The following is an 18,623-nucleotide window of genomic DNA, read 5'->3' on the forward strand; positions in this document are numbered from 1 at the left end:
TTTATGACATTAAAGGAAGCCTTGTTTGTATCTGGAAACCGGCAGAAATTATCTCGGAAAAGTTTAATAATTCAATACAGCTGAAAACTTGGAATTATTAATTCATATTCCAATTGCAATGGTTACAGGCTGTTTATAAGTAGCTATGTTTTCTTTTTTTAAGGGTATGTTCCTCTTTTTGTAATAAAATATATAATATATTAAAACCTCGACACAATTCAACTAGGGTGAGCTGATTTGTACAAGGTATGCATGTAGAAATGTTTTAATATCTGATTAAATTATCATTCTTACCAAAAGTAGAAATATGACATCCTGGAAGAGTGGGGAGAGGGCAAGAAAGGAGGAATTAAGATGGAAATTTGTGAATTGGTGCATATTATATTAATTATATGGAGAATAATTAAAAACATGTGCTTCTTGCAGGATCTGCACAAAGTGACTATCCACGAGTTTAAATATGAGCAAGAAGAGGTGCAGATTCATGTGGAGAATGGACAAAACCGTTATAAACCAGTAGAAGGAAATAAAAGGGAAGAAAAAAGGCATCATAAGGATGAGCAACAAATATATAGAGAGGAGGCCGAGAAGCATAAATGGCAGGAAAACGATCAAACACAATATGAATTAGCAGAACACGAGGGTCGGGAAGATGGCCAAAATGAGGAAGCTCAAAGAACACAAGAACAAGGACAGAGAAGTCATGAACTGGAGGAGCAAAACTCACAGGAGGAAGAGCACAGACAAAGAGAAATAGAGGAGCAAAAGGTACGAGAGGAGAAACAGAGACAAAGAGAATTAGACGAGCAAAAGGTACGAGAGGAAGAGATGAGACAACGAGAATTAAAGGAGCAACAATTACGAGAGGAGGAACAGAGGCAACGAGAATTAGAGGAGCAAAAAGTACGAGAGGAAGAGGAGAGACAGCGGGAATTAGAGAAGCAAAAAGTACGAGAGGAGGAACAGAGGCAACGAGAATTAGAGGAGCAAAAAGTACGAGAGGAAGAGGAGAGACAGCGGGAATTAGAGGAGCAACAAATACAAGAGGAGGAACAGAGACAACGAGAATTAAAGGAGCAACAAGTACGAGAGGAGGAGGAGGAGAGACAGCGGGAATTAGAGGAGCAAATAATTCAAGAGGAAAGGCAAAGACGAGAAGTTGAGGAGCAAAAAGATCGAGAGGAAGAACAGAGGCTTTGCAATGAAGAGAAACAAAATAGGATTGTGGATTTGAAAATGGATAAAGAAGAAAGATGTTTGGAGACGAAAGAGATGAATCAAAGGCAGGAGAAAGCGTTCTTTCATTTCAGTGCTGATGAAAACAAACAATCTGATGAAGTAACACAAAGAAAAGATTTGGAAATGCAAAGACAGCAGAAACTAAAAAAGCTGACTGATTTGGAGAATCCACAAAGGGAAGATGAAGAGAGGAAAAAGGACGATAAAGTATTAAATGAAGAGGACCAACAATTTCTTGAAGCACAAGCAGAGGAACAACGTAGAGAGGAACTTAGATGGAAGGAACTGGATCAAAGACAAACTACGTCACAGCCATTTTCATTCCAAGTTGCTTCAGGAGATAAACAAATTATTTTCCCAAAAGTTAATCTGGCCCCTGTGACACATCCAAGAGAAACAGTGACTTCTTTAGATACTCATGTCCTACAGTCTTCCCCAAAGTCACATAGAGGTCTCTCCTCCTCAAGTTACGTCCCTCACACAGCCATTCTGGTCACCGGAGCTCAACTTTGTGGCACTGCTGTTGATCTGAAACAGATTAAAGATAGCGCCTGCAAGTCTTTGCTCGGTTTTTCAGACAAGAAAAAATCAGCTGATTTTCCATTTGTTGAAAGAACAGGCAAGTCAAGTCCTGATATGAGAAGTAGAATTGGAAAGTCAAAATTCAATCCAGGACAATCACTCGACCAGTCAAGGGCTTTAATCGAGTGGGCTGCTATTAGGGCCAAAATTCTTAAAAGTTCTAATGAAAGGTTGCAAGAAAAGGAAAGAAGGGTTCATAGTAGATTTAGTGATGACTGGACTACGTTCAAAGTTTCCAGCATGCATGGCAATTTGAGAAAAACACTATCCGCTAATGCCAAATTTTCAATAACACCTGCATGGCAGAAATGGGCAGATGGCAGTAAAGCCAATGATAGTGACAAAGGAAATATTTCTCATGAGAAAGTGAAGCAAAATGTACCCGATGAAGATGTGTCTGTGGCTAATTCCATGATGGATTTTTCTGAATCTAGCAAGTCTTTGACATCTGGAGACATTGTACAGGACGTAACTAAAGACATAAAAGATGATTTACACTCGGAAGCTCACATGAGGAAAGCAGATGCTGCGGAAGGCTGTAAGTTTGCCAAAGATCTTCCATCGTTTTTAGTTCCAGGTCTTCCTGCAACACCAAGGAAAGAACATATGCTGCCACAAGCTCAGGCGCCCCTTGATAACCGAGCCGTTTCAAACATGATCCCGCAGACTGAGGGGATGATGGATACATCACCATTCGGTATAAAATTACGAAGGACCCACTATTCCCTTCGGTTCCATTATGAGCAACAAGGAGAACAAAAAAGGAAGAAGAGATACAGTGCCGGAGATGGTATGGAAGGAATTCCAGCCTTCCTTGCTGCAAAAACGAAAGAGGGTGAATCATGCACTGTTTCTGGTAAGCAAAGCTCTTGTACCAAGAATAATAAGAATAGTAACATTTTGAAAAACAGATTAAGTAGTATGTCAGACATTTCACACTCTGGGATTACATATCTAAGTAGTGTTGATGTGGCAAAACATATTCAAAGTAAGCTCGCTGCACTTTCAAATGAGAAACATTCATCAAGATCACAAACATCTCAAAGACCAGCTTTAGCACCCAAGCCTACACTGTTCACTGCACCTCCATCCCTGCCCATTATCTTAAACAAAACAGACTTCATTGACATTGCAGATCACAAAAACACAAAGACTTCACTTGATTCAGATGTGACAAAAGAAGATGTGAAGAATGGCACCTCAATGCAAACATGCAGATTAAAGAACGAAGACAAAACAAAAGATCAAAATTCTCTTTTCCCGTCCATCAACCTTCCCTGGAGGGAGAGGGCAGACAAAAAAACAGTCTCCATTACGAAAGGTAGGCAAAGTGTGAATTCTTTGCAACCATTTTGGTTCCATTATGATCTATTAAGACGTTCTCCTTATTAAAAAGAGCTCTGCTTTTCAATTCATCAGAGCATTGGATTGTAAAAAGAGAAAATATTTGCATTTATAAAACCCTGCACTAGTCCACAACTACTTGAAAGCACCATACCACTAAGGCAGTCCAGTACTACAAAATGGGTCATTAGTCCAAGAAACACAGCTATCACTGAGTGCACACCAGGCAGTTAGATTTTGGATGATGGCTGATTTATTTAAAATAGTTCCCAGTGCTCTTTTAAATGTTCTTGTTCCTCAGAACAAGGTGATCTCCACAAAGTGACATCTCAAACATGGCACATTCTATCAATAATGGATAGGAATGACTTCCTGCTTCTTCCTTTACTTTGTAGCCAAGTCTCTGGACAAAGAAGTCTAATGAACAGCTTGCGCACATCTGTGCACTCAGGATTATGGACTATATTGTGGGCTGACAGAAATAGGGCAGCAACAATCTAAACAGTTCATGGAATGCCTTTTAAAATGAAAAAATAAATGAAATGAAAAAATAAATAAAGGGCCGTGCATAGCATCCTATGACTCGGTTTAGAATGCCACAAATGGTGCCATGGTTGATCTTATTGCAGCCCATCATTGGAACATTCTAAAACTCAGAATTCAATACAGTGTAACAAAAGTGATTTTTTAAATAAGTAAACAAGTCCCCTGAAGCCTCTCTATAATATGGAACTCCAGAAAATGAATGCCTGAAGAGATGGTGCAAGAGGGAGGACGTTACATTTTTGGATCACTGGGATTGTTTCTGGGGAATGTAGGATTTGGGTTCTGCACAATCCTGATGGATTGCACCCGAACTGAATGGGCTTAACGCGATGGGAGCAGAGGTGAGTTACGTGGATGGGTTGATGAAGCTGTTTTGAAGGGTTTTAACTAAGGGGAATGGGACAAAGGGTAAGTTTACAGTTAGGTTGAGGAAAGGCCAAAAATAGAAGGAAAATTAAGTCAGTCCCATAGGCAACACATATGTAGGTAATAAGGTAAATAGGAGGAATGTGTAGGAAGGAACTGCAGATGCTGGTTTAAATCAAAGATAGACACAAAATGCTGGAGAAACTCAGCGGGACAGGAAGCATCTCTCGAGAGAAGGAATGGGTGATGACCCGAAACGAGGAGTGTAAGCTTGGATTGAATTTATTTTTTGTGCAAAGATTCTGACTAGATAGATCTGAAACATAGAGGGAGTGAGATATTATTGCTCGCATGGTATTATGGATATGTGATTGAAAGATTGGTAGGACTGACATCTCAACATTCTAGCATATAGACCTTTCAAGCATCACAAGGCTAGGTAACAGAAGAGGTGGCATTGCAAAAATAATCAAAGTGTCTATATTCTCAGTAAGGAAGGAAAATATTCTAGAAGGTTCATTAAAACCAGACCATATTGGCAGAGCTTAGAAACAAAATGGAATAGTTATTTTGCCTGGGCTGTACCATAGGCAGGAGACAGAAGGACAAATATGCAAGCAAATACAGGGTTATAGTCATAGGGGATTTCAACTTGGTCAGTACTAACTGCGACCCACTTTGTGTGAAAGTCATGGAGGGAGTGGAAGTTTTAAATTGTGTCCAAAGGAGCTTTTACAGTTAGTGTGTGGATGGTTCAACTAGAGAAGTGGTTTTTACTGGATCTAATCTCAAGGAATTTAGCTGAAACGTTGGGGGAATGTCAATGGCAAAGCATTTAAAACATAACAGCCATTATTACTCTATAGGTTTTAAGGTTATTATGGAGAAGGAGAAATATAAACCATGAACTCAGGTCCAAGTTAGTTAATGGATATCGGAATCATCCAAATTGCTGTGTTCTCGGGCCTAATTAGTTTAAGGTAAAGGTTATTATTCAAACCAACATTACAGTACAGAGCAAGTAAGGAGACAGGGCCAATTCAAGTATCAACAGCATAATTTAAACAGTTTAGCAAGTTAGAGGTATTTGAGAGATAGGCCATAATTGAAAATAAAACAGAATATGTTAAAACAATCAACATATCAACTTTGAATTGTTGAGAGGAACAAGAGTTAACATTTTCAGGTTGATTATCTTTAATTGGCTTTAAGTTGTGGAATAATGAGGAGTGTTGGGAGAATGACATTTAATGAGAGCAGGATAGAGTTAAAATGACAGGGAACCAGAATCTTAGGAGTTGTGTCCTGCAGATCCATTCTGCATTTAGTTTCACCATAGCAGAAGAAACTACATCATGAGCACAGTATAATAAATTAGGAATACAACTAAATCATTATTTTAACCTGCAAACTATCCGTTACCTGCCATTCTAATTATTTGCCCCTCTGCCTTCAATCTAATTCACTGTACAATGAATCTTAACATGGAACAGCACTTTTTCTGAGTAAGCACATTACAGTCCATTCGCACCTTCCCCAGATATTGCTTCTTGTTATTCACTCACCTTTATCCACACTCTTTCAACTCACTCCATCATACATCTCTTCTGGTCCCTTTCCAATCACAGATTTTCCCCAGTATCCTCACCATCCTCCTCCCCCTTCTCTCTACAACTTTATTTTTATCCTTAACAGATTCTGATTCAGATGAAAGACCAAAGATGTAAGACACAAATTATTTTTACTCCAGATCTTAAACATCGACAGTATTTTACAGATGGTTGGAAATTATATTCCTATACCTTCCAGCCTGGATTTCAAGACTGGTCATAAAAAGGAATGGCTCAAACAAATCCAACAGACATTATCAAAATAATAATGAAATGGTAATAATTCATCCGTTTCTGCTGAAAAACTGTTATACCCGAATAGTCTATTTACAAACAATGTTTTGATGAAATATCAAGAACTATTTAATTATACAAGCGAGAATGATGAATATTGTTTTGTAGTTTATTTGTAATACCTCACTGTCATCTAAATTACTCTTATCAATTAATCAGTAATCAATTTCCATAATTTTATTTTCATGTATTATAAATGGGCAACAAGAACAATTCATATCAATGAGTTTATATTAATAACAAAACCTGCGCTCTGATTCAGCTTGGCATAGGCAGGTTTTATATTCAATTCAAACTGCGGTACCCCACTAGTCACTGCCTGCCATTCTGAATGGGACCCGTTAATTACTACCCTTTATTTCCTGTCTGCCAATCAATTTTCTATCCATGTCAGCACCCTACCCCCAATATCATGTGCTCTAATTTTGCCCACTAATCTCCTATGTGGGGCCTTGTCAATTGCTTTCTGAATGACCAGGTACACCACATCCACAGGCTCTCCCTTGTCCATTATCCTAGCTACATCCTCAAAAAATTCCAGAACATTAGTCAAGCATGATTTCCCCTTCGTAAATCCATGCTGACGGACCGATCCTGCTACTGCTATCCAAATGTGCCGCTATTTCATTTTTTATTATTGATTCCAGCAACTTCCCCACCACCGTTGTCAGGCTAACTGGACTACCCTCCAACCCACGGGAATTGTTCCTGAATCTATAGAACATTGGAAAGTGATCACCAGTGCGCCCTCTATTTCTAGAGCCACTCCCTTAAGTACCCTGGGATGCAGACCATTAGGCCCTGGGGATTTATCAACCTTCAGTCCCATCAGTCTATTCAACACCATTTCCTTACTAGTGTGAACTGTGGGGAAGAGGTAGGGCAAGAACTGGCAAGTGATAGGTGGGTTCAGGAAAGGGTAGTGATTGGCATATGAGTCGGGTGGGGAAGTTTTAATCGATTGCCAGTTCTTGCCTCATCCCTCCTCCTCACCTATCTCCATCAGGCTTCTGCCTTTTGCTCCATGCTGCCTGATACGCTGACTCCCTCCAGCACTGGTTTTTGCTCAAAGTCTCAGCATCTGCTCTATCTTGTATATCCAGTACTAATGGTTCTTCTGTGTACCTATATTTTTATCCAAATATCTTGCAAGGCTGAACTTAATTTATTCTTTTATCTTTTAAGCTGGTGACTGAGCCACGCTTACTATGATGGCGGTGGTAAATAGCCCAATCAAGGAACTGAGTACATAATGGAGTTTGATACTTTGATGCAGTGTGATAGGGAGAAGCAAAAACATCAAGATATATAGAATTCAGAAAAACATTTGTTCTCTTTGTTGCATTTGAATGTCCAATTCTAAAAACGCTTTCAAAAGCAAATAAACGCAAACGCTTTTTAAGTAAACAAACTTGAAAATTGGAACAGGAAACTTTTATTCTTTGTGTGGTTCACAAGGTGCAAGAGTGCAGCACGCAGGAGAATAATCAACTCCTACTATAATCCTGCCTTTTAATCCAACCTTTCACTTCCTCCATGCGATGCTGGGATCTGGCGGATTTACTATTGTCAGAAACAATTAATCACTCGCCACCCACACCTCTCAAGGCTTTTGAACATCACCCACCCAGGTTAGCTGAAGTGCGTAATATTATAATGGGCTCATGATTTGTGGATGGGATCGACCTATTTTCATTTTTATCTTTATTCAAAAAACATGGATCATAGACTTAAAGTAACTGGTAAAAAGATTAGAAAAGAGTCAAGAAAATTGAGTTATTTTTGCTCAGTGGTGGAGGTGACTCAATAGCTGCGACCCTTTGTTGTATTGGAAAAGTACTTGCACAAGCATTTGAACTGTCTTAATCTGGAAAGCTACAGGCCAAATGATAGGAAAGAGAAGGAGAATGGACTCTTTCATGTTTGTTTGGACACAATGAATCCCCCTGGACTAGAAGGCTCTCTGAGCTTGTTGCCAGAATTGCCATCTGCCTGTGTGCACACATGTGGGCTGCTTGCAGCGGGCTCGCTTATTGACCCTCCACTTCTCAGCAGTAAGGTTGGGAGAGCAAATGGGGCACGTCCATGAAATGACTGGGCAACTGGCAACACTGGGGACTACTGGCAACACTGGGGTCTTCTGTTACAGCTGTCATTGTCTTTAATGGCAAATGTGTCTGATATTCAGGGACATTTAAAGCAATTAATGCAGCAGGTTTAAAAACACAACGTAGAAATTGTTAAACGCATTAAATCAAAGCAAAATATGTTCCAAAACTGCAAATTTCCTAAATTGGAACTCTGAAACACATATTCCGACCTGTGGGTCCTAAACCCCATCCAGATATAATTCCCCAACGAAACCGAGTCCTGCCTCTGGAATAACTGATGCATTTAGTTGGCCAAATCAATCGGTGTCTCCTGAGTTTACATGTTTCAATGTTTCTGTGCAAATCATGGACCTACTTTAGTTTATCTGGCTCAACACCATCAGTTACGGGCACAGCAACATGATTCAAGCCAATGATTCAATCGGCAGATGACAAAATCTGCAACAGAAAGCAAGCTGTTCTCAATCTTAACATTATAATCTTGAAAATTACACTGATCCTGTGTTGAGCTTGGTTGGAGAGCTCATATTTAAACGAGAGTATCTTCATAAATTGCAGGGTAACAGTTTTAGTGCAGCGCATCAAGTCAGTTGTAGGAATTGCAATGTATCAGTGACTGCAGAGATGGACACGTTTTCTTTTGTTCATTTTTTATGAAAAGAGCAAGGGGAAAGGAAGGATGGTGTCCAGAAAACCAATTCTATTATGCTATTTCATGGCAAGTTTAAAATGACAGCAGGAGCCTGCCATCTGTTTTTTGAGTTTCTCTTTAACTTTGATTTTCTCAGGAAGGCAGAGGAGGAAATAGTAATCTTTTCCTGAGAAGAATTTTATACCCATATTAACCTAATAGATATATTAATTTACATTTAACTAATATATTGTTTATCCAACACAACTTGAAATCCCTATTTCTTTGTTTACTAACATTTGTTTACTGAAATTATTTAAATGTCTAGATTTTATCATCTGCGATTATGTTTGGTGAAGTCTGGAATCAATATTCTGAACAAGGAATCCTTAATATTTAATATACTGATCTTGTCTCAGCTCCATCAAATAATAATAAGACTAAAACTTTAGTCACATTTGCTTTAGATACAGTTTAGGTTAAATTGTTAACTCATTCATAATGATTTTTAATTATGTTTTTTGTCTGTTAGTTTTAATCTCTTAATTATTGTAAATAATTTGACACTAACTTGAAATACTCTGATAATGTGCATCTATTTTGTTGGTTTGGATTGCTAACATGCTTGTTGTAAAAAATACTAATTTCTACACTTTTTTTGCAGAAAAACCAATTCTTCAGAGCAGACATTCCCTTGACGGTTCAAGGCTTGTGGACAAGGTGGAAACTGCCCAACCGCTGTGGATTACGCTGGCAATGCAGAAGCAGCAAGGATTTTATGAACAGCAGGAGACCAGAGAGGAGAGAAGGCAGGCCAGAGAAGCCAAAACAGCTGAAAAACGAACAAAAGAAAACGTATGCACTTCCCATTATTCAAAGCATAATTATATGACTGTTAGATTAAACTAAAGAGATTGCATGTAAAGTCTGGTGAGAGCCAAGAAAACCAACTGAGTAGTGAGATAAAGTGGTATTATTAATGCTGGTGGAACCTACAGAAGTTAATACAACCATTTCCACACATATTATTTTTACCGCATTCATCATTAGATGTACAGATAATGTTTGGATTTTCTTTCATTGTTGTTGTTGTTTGTGAGATTTGCAGCATCGAGTGACCCCAAGTTAAAGAAAATGATATTTTGTGATTCATCCATCGAGAAAAGGTATCCATCCAGAACGGGTGGAAGGGAATTTACTAGAGTATTACATCAAACTGGATGTCTTATAAGAAAAGGTTTCGAAGACTCGATTTAGATCTACTGAAGTTTCAAGAGTTTTTTGAATGAAAGATATAAGATTGTGTGCATAATTGACAGGGTGAACATAAAGAGACTGCTTATTCTGGTGGGAGAAATTAGAACTAGGAATCACTATTTAAGAATAAGGGGTGATCCTTTTTAGATATTATAGTCATAATAAATATTGTACAGTATATAGTTTCCAGTCAATCCATTGAACTTAAAAGCACAGAAAAAGAATCTAGTGAGTCAGATGCCGAACCATTGGAATTTCTGAACAAAGGATAGATTGTTGGAGTTTTACTGTAAAGGGCCTGTCCCACGAGCATGCGACAAGCGCGACCAAACCAGAAGCGGGGGCCGCGCAGAGGCCGAGTGAGTGACATGAAGTTCGAGCGAAGTCCGCGGGAAGTTCGTGCGTGACGTACGGCGTCGAGGTGGCTGCAGGCCGGCAGGCCATTGCCACGCGGAATTTTTGAACGCGGTCAGTTTTTCAGAGCCCCACGCGATGTCGGGACCAGCAGTTGTGACTTCATACGGCTCCGGCAATCGAAGTGGGACCGGTCCCGCGAGGTCGTACGACTCAAGCGACCACATTCGGTCGCGCTTGCCGCATGGAGTCGCATGCTCGTGGGACAGATCCTTTAGGTCGCGCTTGCCACATGTAGTCGCATGCTCGTGGGTCAGGCCCTTTATAGACTTGACTCTCTTGACAAGATATCAAACTAATGGTGGAATGGGTAGATAGATGACAATTGACATTTAATGCTGAGAAATGTGAATTGCTACTCACCAGTTTGTGGGGGCTGTGATGCAACAATAAGTGAATGTAAGTATAAGCTAGAAAGAATTAATTAATTATTGCCCATTTGAAAAATGTGAAAGAAAAACAGAATATGAAGAATATGGCAGAGATGTTATCAGGAAATGGAAAGATAAAATCTTTGGTGGCAATTATCGCTGGCCTATTAAGCTACGCTGACAAATGGAGGTTGGTACACCTGAATGTACTAATCCTAACTTCTTTTGGCTTGTATTCTGCCGGGTAAGTTCATTAACATTGTGTCCCAATTACTGTACTAATGTCTCTTTGGAGGTTTGGTGAATATTAATAACCACACTTACGCTAAATTGATGAACTAGATCTATAACCACAAAGTCCCTTATCATAATAATATAAAGAATATATGTGCGATGACACACTGTAGCTTGTTTATAAAAAATCATAGTTATGGAAATGAATGACTAGTGATTTTAATGCATTTGGCTCTGAGATATCATTGGAATACTTCAGCTTTTTGTGTCTCTCTCCGGTTGAAAACCAGCATCTGCAGTTCCTTCCTGCATTATTCCTTTTCTCCAGAGATGCTGTCTGATCTGCTGAGTTACTCCAGCTTTTTGTGTTTATATTGGAATACTTTTGATGTACATTTGTGGAACTGTTTTTTTTGCATAAAACTAAAATATAGTTTGAAGAACACTTAGTCAAGATAATTTTTCAATGGCATAATTTTGAAATGGAAATTACTTTTTTGAAAAGTCTATTAGTCATGCAGAAGGTGTCTGGTTATTACTTCCATAATGTAACAGAAATGGAATGGATTATCAAGTCATCAAGATGAGTTAATTTTCCACAAATTGCTATATTTTTACCACTTTCTGTTAATACTTAGAGATGAGGGTTAAAGCAGATTGATTAACAATCAAGATTAATTCATTTGGTGTCCCCCAAGAGGATGGACCTATTAGTCGGGGAAAAAGAGGCAGTGGCAGTTGTTTAAAATGGTTAAGTCATGAAACCTCCAGAGATAATCCTAAAATGGATAGCTTTCCTCAATTGAATTTTGTACATGAAAATCTAATGTTATTTTATCAAAGATCATCAAATCATTGGATCAACAAAACAAGGACTTAATAATTACCTTGACTTAATAATAAACATTCATAACAATTATCTCACTACTCAATTGGTTCAGCAATGCCATTTAATGGATGAGTAACATGTGAGCCAACTGATAAAAAGAAAGACACTTTGAGGAAACATTTATTTTTACAATTTGCCAATACAGATAATAGTCTCCAGTTGTGCAGGCAGCCATTATGTCAGTGGACTGAAGAAATCGCCGCATGTTGACGAAAAGAAGATTGGGACCAATGTTGTATCAAGGGTGGAACGCCGTGAACATCTAAAAAAATCTGCCACGCTTCCAAATTCTGTCACAGGTAATTGATACATTGTTTATTTAAGAAAGAATACATTTCAAATACATTCCTATTTTGGCATTAATAGAGTAATTCTTCTGTCTCACAAATGTTTTGGGAGTATGAATACTGAAACATTGTGCCCTTAATACTTTTACTGTTCAGTTAATGCAGGACACTGAACCTTGACTGGTTACAGGGATTTCATTTTAAATGTGGTTGTCATTTTTATTAACCTTTATTTTAAAATAATGGACCTGAAAATTCACAAAGGATAATGCTTTTTTGGGGTAGGAAGTCTGCCATCTTTGTGGGAAACAGCAAATCGCTCTTAAATGCCAATTAAATCACTCAACTGTAAGAAAAACATCGTGACTTGTTCAGAAGATGGTTCACTACCACAAACCCACAAAGACGTCGGCCCTGTTAACAATGTCCATATCCGCAATTTTTTTATTTTTTTTAAAGGTAACTACAAACCCTCACCCCCACTGTCTTCCTCCCCCCCCCCTCCCCCCCTCCCTCTGCTCTGCACCACACACCTGGACTCCGACCTATTTTCTCCTCTTCCATCTACATTCCTTCCTTCTCAAACCACCCGCCCCCCACAACCAGTCTGACAGAGTCCTGACCTAAAACATAACCTATCCATGTTCTCCAGACATGCTTCCTGACACAGTTACTTCAGCAGTTTGTGTCTTTTTTACTAAAAGATAACTATTTGTTTACAATGAATATAAAGCTATTCATTACCACGAGCAATAGTGAGCAACAAAATACATCTTGTTGTTCATTCTCACATTCAAACTTCAAAACTTACTTTCTCTTACCTTTCCTCAGCTTTGTGTAGCATAAAGTTAACATTTAGTAAAAAGCAGAATACCAAGTTAAAACTGAGCTGAGAATTATTATTTCCAACACGACTTTGACCAACTAAGAACTGTTACCTCTCCTTTTGAAAGTGGTGGTGTGCAGTTCATTTTCAACATGGTGGGCAAGATGCCCTACAGAAAGGGCCTAATAACATTTGATGCAGGGCCAAGGCTAGGTGGAAGTGATACTGTATGTGTTCTAGGCTACTGTCAAAGGATTAATGGCATCAATGGATGAGCTCTTTATAAATAAATGGACACAATACCAAAAAAAACAGCTCTTCTCTACTGTCATTAAACTGGAAAGGGTGCAGAAAACGTTAATCAGGATGATACCAGGATTTTCCCAGGATAGGGGATTCAAGAACTTGAGGGCAAAGTTTGAAGATGGGATAAAGAGGTGGGTTGGGAGACTTAATAGGAACCTGAGGGACAACCTTTTCACACAGGGGGTTGCAAATGTATGGAGGAGCTATTGGTATATGGGCCAAATGCAGGCAAATCGGTTTGGGTGAGTTTCTGCACTGGCAGTCTGACACATTTTGTCAATGTAAATTGATTTGAGTGGGAATGACAGCATCGTACACTCATTTTTTTTTCTTTTAACCAGTCATCCTGGAGACACAGTAACTACAGTTAATCAGCATTTCAAACATCAAGGCTAGATGCAGAAAAATATGCATTGAATAACATTTGTAAAATGAATTTCTTTATAGTAAGCTGTTCCTACATTCAATTGATATGTATTTATCTGGTATCTTATTCTTCAACACATCCTTTTTCAGTATTTTTTATTTTTCTAAATTCTCTTTACATAGTTGAAATTTGTGATCCAGTAACTTCAATTCCGCCAGTAAAGGAGTTGCCGAAGAGATTCTCAACTCCTGATGCTGCACCAGTGTCGGTGGAACCTGCCTGGTTAGCCCTTGCCAAGAGGAAAGCTAAAGCTTGGAGCGACTGTCCTCAGATAATCAAATGACCCCAAATGATTTGGGAACTGCCACCGCTTCTTGTATATCCTCACTAAATAAACAGTGCTAAAGTGTTTTGTTTTTTTGCGGATAAACTAATTTAAAAAAAATCACTGCATGTGCTGCAGACATCCTTCTCAGCAAATCAAGAAAGCAAATAATGTGTAGGATGTAAATGTATATTTTCATTCACAGGCTCTGTAGTCTTTTCCAATATATAGTTTAAATATGAATATGAAGGAATTGCAGTTGCCACTGTATATACTTAACTGTTGTGCTCTTCATATGTTTATAAGTTATTGTTAACTCCAGCTGCTTCCACTTTACATCCAAATTTTCTTTAAAAAGTGGTAAACAAATATCTTCCTTTTGCTCTCAAATTTCTCTGATTTGTAATACTGCATCGTATAAAGAGGATTAATGCAATATGAAGTATTTTAATCATTATAAATTAAACAATTTTATCGTTACCTGAATTACATTTAAATTCTGGCAATTTTGTACATTCCTGTGAGTACACATTACAACATTTTCGGAAATATTAACTGGTTAATGTATTCAATATTTAAAATATTCTTCAAAAATTAAAATGACAAGTTAAAAATATCAAGATAAATATTGAAACAAATTATATACAATTATGTAAATTAATCGACTCCTGTACTTCATTATCATTTTTAATTTTCACCTTTCCTGTTGAACAAATTATGAATGTGGATTTTAAAGCAAATGATATTTGCTGCATTGAATGTGATTGTTGGATGTCTCCATTGTAAATTGTATTTTCAGTACTGCATCTGTTTGTGGATCTTCCCTGAACCTCAGTGGTGGTCCATCACTTTAAATCTGCCTCCAACAGTATAAGCACGTTTTATTTTGTACAATCTGTGGAACAGTATCATCATTAAAGTGGGTGATGACTGGAGAATAAATTACTGGAGATACAAGAGACTGCCGATGCTGGAATCGTGTGCCTGACCTCCTGAGTTTCAGCAGCAGTTTTTTTCTTCTTCTCGAGAATAAATTACTGCTGCGCTTGTACAGGAATTGAGGGAATCCTGTTACAGTGGACTGATGAGAGAACTAAATCAATATCCAGCACTCATACATCCTTACACTCTTTATTTAAGAAAGAACTGCAGATGCTGGAAAATCGAAGGTAGACAAAAGTGCTGGAGAAACTCAGCGGGTGCAGTTACTCCAGCACTTTTGTCTACCTTACACTCTTTATGTCATCCTTCAAGGACAAAGCAAAGGTGTATCTTGAAGAGAACTAAATTACTTTCCACATTTTAGCACTTGTAATTGCATTTCCCTTTCTCTGTAGCTACAGGTTACTCCCTGTGTTATGGAAGTTTGGGTAATGGAAAGTCACCTGTATGGAATTCATAAATCACAAAAAAATCTGGGTTTGCGGAAAATAGATTTGCCCGTACATTTTTTTCAAATCTTTTTCCTTGATAAGGCTTTCCAGTTGAGAAAATTGTGACGGAGCATTTTATATGAATGTAAATCTCATTATACCTGTAATATTGTTCTAATTCCTCAACCTCTTTCTCTCCTTTATTATCTTTCCCCTAACTTTATATTTTTATTTCCTCTTTCCTCTTTCCTCTTCATAATTATTTCCTCTCTATGGTTTCCAGTTCTTCTTTCCAATTCTTCTCAAGTTTCTCTCCTCTTCAACTGAATTGCAAATTATATACTGAGTACCTTCAGTGTCTGCACTGTTTCATTATTTAAAAATCCTTTACATTTTTTCCTCTTCTCTCAGTGAATATCTAACTTTAAATCCTTATTATTCATATTTCACAAATGAAGTTTCTTAAACTGACTATAGCTAGGCGGATTTTTTAGAATTTTTAATGATATAAACGTCTACGGCGATTTTAGCACTAACACAGTTATACTATCCCTTCAGTCACTGGGGTCCAAAGTACAAGTATTCGGAAATTCAAAACACATTATCTTGATGCTAAATTTGCATTGCTGTAAGCATAACGTAAAAATAAAAATAGTCATAAAGTAAGAGACATAGAAAAAAATAAAATTACAATGATCAAAACCTCTGAACTATTGTCATCACTGACCATTTAAAATGAACTACATGTAAAGTTTAAATAAAACAAATTAATATTTATCAAAGGATTGATAGTTTAATAATTGGTTCTTGGTTAATTAAGCTAGTGTCTATTGATAATGCAGTCACAATTCCTGTTATTCAAGAATCAACTCCTTTGAACTTAGAAAGGTTGCTCTAAGTTTAGCATAAAATCTAATCTGCCACTAATCTATATATACTTAAAAGTCTGATCTTGGATGTGTGTGTATTTGTTGTGTGTTTATTTGTTTGTGTATAATCACATCTTCTCGAAGAAATGACGCGCTAATGGTAATGTTTACATATTCCAGTGGAGATTTTTCCTGTGGAGTCCGAAATCGCCTTATCTGAAAATGTTATGCTTTATTTCCCAAGTTATTACTGAAAATGTTCAAAAATCGGGCAAAACTTTCAAATTAAAACGACTGTCTTTCGCGAGTGACGTCGCCCCGACCTCTCCCCGTTATTCAAAAGATGCAGAAAGAACGAGCAAGTCGGGCCCTGCACTGAAGCCACTGAACTCGCAGTCCTTTGGTCGCCGAACGGCCGTGCCCCTGCTTGCTCGGGGTCCTCGGGTCGGCGCATGGTGGGGAGGTTTCTGCTGCAGATTGACCTGGGCTGGAGCAGATCCTGGAGCTGGAGTGAAGGAGCATTGCTTTCAGGAACCAGCCCTGCCCTGTGACGCCGCGCACCATCTCTCTGTGCCTCTGCCCTCTCTCCCACTCCCCCGGGCCTCTCTCTCTTCCCCCATCCCTCACCCCCCCCCTCCCTCTCTGCCCTCCCCCTCTCTTTCTGTCTCTGCCCCTCTCTCTGTCTCTGCCCCCTTCTCTCTCTGCCCTCTCTCTCTCTACCCCCCTCCCTCTCCCTCTCCCGATGCGCCTATGAGCTGGGGGCTATGAGTGAGTGGATAGGGCGGGCATGGAGTAAAAGGAGCGAATTAATAATATTAATATAATATCAAGGGGGCTGGTTAGTGTGTAGGACACCGCTGACCCAACGGGTCTCACTTGGTCTAGTTATTTATAAAATTACAGGTTACTGGAAAACATTCTTGTCACTTGGTTGCATCTATGACAAGTGCATATGAAGAAAGTGTTTTATTTAAAATATATAGCTGTCATTCAGATTTTACCCTCAACAGAAATAATCTAGATTCTTCAACAGGCTTGCAATAATGGAAATTATTTAAAACACTTTAAAATAAGCATTTATGTTTTAAGAACATCTAAAGAACAACATAACCATGACTGAAATTGTGGCAGTGAGTTCAGTATATTAAATATATAAGCAGCTATCCATCATGTGTTTTTGACCTGTATTTCTTTTTGCTAATTAATGCACTTTATTATGGTGTTTATAAATTTCATGAAACTTAATTTGTCAATATTTGGGAATCTACTGCTTTGATTTATTTGATGAACTGATTGACATATAAAACAAAGATTAATTTTAAATACTATATCAAATAATAAGCGTTGTATAATATGTCATCTGTTAATATAATTTCATTATATTAGGAATAAAATCTAACAAAAATACAAACACCAGAGTTTTATGGAGCTTGTCCAGATATAAATTAACTGTTCTAATCTAGAAGCTCTTGTGGGCCTTCTATTAAGGTGTTGTATTACAGTAAAATATCCATTAACACAACTACAATCATCACGTTGTCAATGTAAGATTTATGTATTTGTCTCATATAATTCTGACACACGATTGAAATTTATAAGAATGTATTAGAATGTATGAAACAAAAGTGCAAACTGTGTATATGTATAGATGTAATGCAGACAATCCAGCACAGCAAACGTAACCAGTAGAAACGAGGAACTGCAGATGCCTAATTACAAAGTTGGACACAAAATGCTGGAGAAACTCAGCGAGTCAGGCAGCATCACTGGAGAACATGGATAGGTGATGTTTCAGGTTGGGACCCTTCGTCAGACTCCATGCCTACTTTGAATAAGTTCTCCTCTGACCCGCTGAGTTACTCCAGAACTTTGTGTCCTTTTTTCAGCAAATGTAACGACCCTGTTACTCCAATAAATAAATTATATTTGGAGTGCAACTTTGTAAGGACAGAAACGGAAATGCGTGTTCAAATGTTGTTCAAATCCTTTATTCAAACCACTTTGCACTAACAAATATTAGGTACTATTATACTGTCACTTTATATTAATCCTTGGAATTCAATCACAGCATTTGTTCAGTACTTAAAGAAAAAAACACTGTGTAGTTAATTTTAATATAGAATATACTATTAAGATGTTTATTGAAGAGCAAAATACTTTTTTTGGAATATAACACTTTTGTCTTGGTGAATATTTTGTTTATAATTTTTAAATTTCATCTATTGTTTTAAAAACAATGTAGACAAACTATCTCTGAAATCCTACAAGTATAAATGACAAAGTTACATATAGTCAAAATAACTGTTCCCAATATTACACTTAACCCGTTGTGATTTTATAATACAATGTTAGTGTAACTTGGTTTAATTTTATTTTTAAAAG

At 37.8% G+C, this 18,623-nt stretch overlaps 2 protein-coding genes across 3 annotated transcripts in view; one reads left to right on the forward strand and one right to left on the reverse strand.

The window, feature by feature from the left end:
- The window catches only part of cracd (capping protein inhibiting regulator of actin dynamics), a 93,386-nt gene extending 77,294 nt beyond the window's left edge, over window positions 1-16,092 (forward strand). The window contains exons 7-10 of one of the 2 annotated variants that reach the window (XM_033029085.1): window positions 427-3,142; window positions 9,388-9,578; window positions 12,034-12,187; window positions 13,857-16,092. In XM_033029085.1, the coding sequence (XP_032884976.1) occupies window positions 427-3,142; window positions 9,388-9,578; window positions 12,034-12,187; window positions 13,857-14,017 (3,222 nt within the window). In that variant the 3' untranslated portion in view covers window positions 14,018-16,092. The remainder of the gene's footprint in view (window positions 1-426; window positions 3,143-9,387; window positions 9,579-12,033; window positions 12,188-13,856) is intronic. The other variant, XM_033029089.1, reaches the window with a different exon arrangement.
- Window positions 9,238-18,623, reverse strand: part of aasdh (aminoadipate-semialdehyde dehydrogenase) — a 58,387-nt gene continuing 49,001 nt past the window's right edge. Inside the window, exon 15 of the transcript XR_004413374.1 lies at window positions 9,238-9,248. The gene's annotated coding sequence lies outside the window, so the exon portion shown is untranslated. The remainder of the gene's footprint in view (window positions 9,249-18,623) is intronic.

Source organism: Amblyraja radiata, chromosome 1 (assembly GCF_010909765.2).
Source record: "Amblyraja radiata isolate CabotCenter1 chromosome 1, sAmbRad1.1.pri, whole genome shotgun sequence".
Taxonomy (NCBI): domain Eukaryota; kingdom Metazoa; phylum Chordata; class Chondrichthyes; order Rajiformes; family Rajidae; genus Amblyraja; species Amblyraja radiata.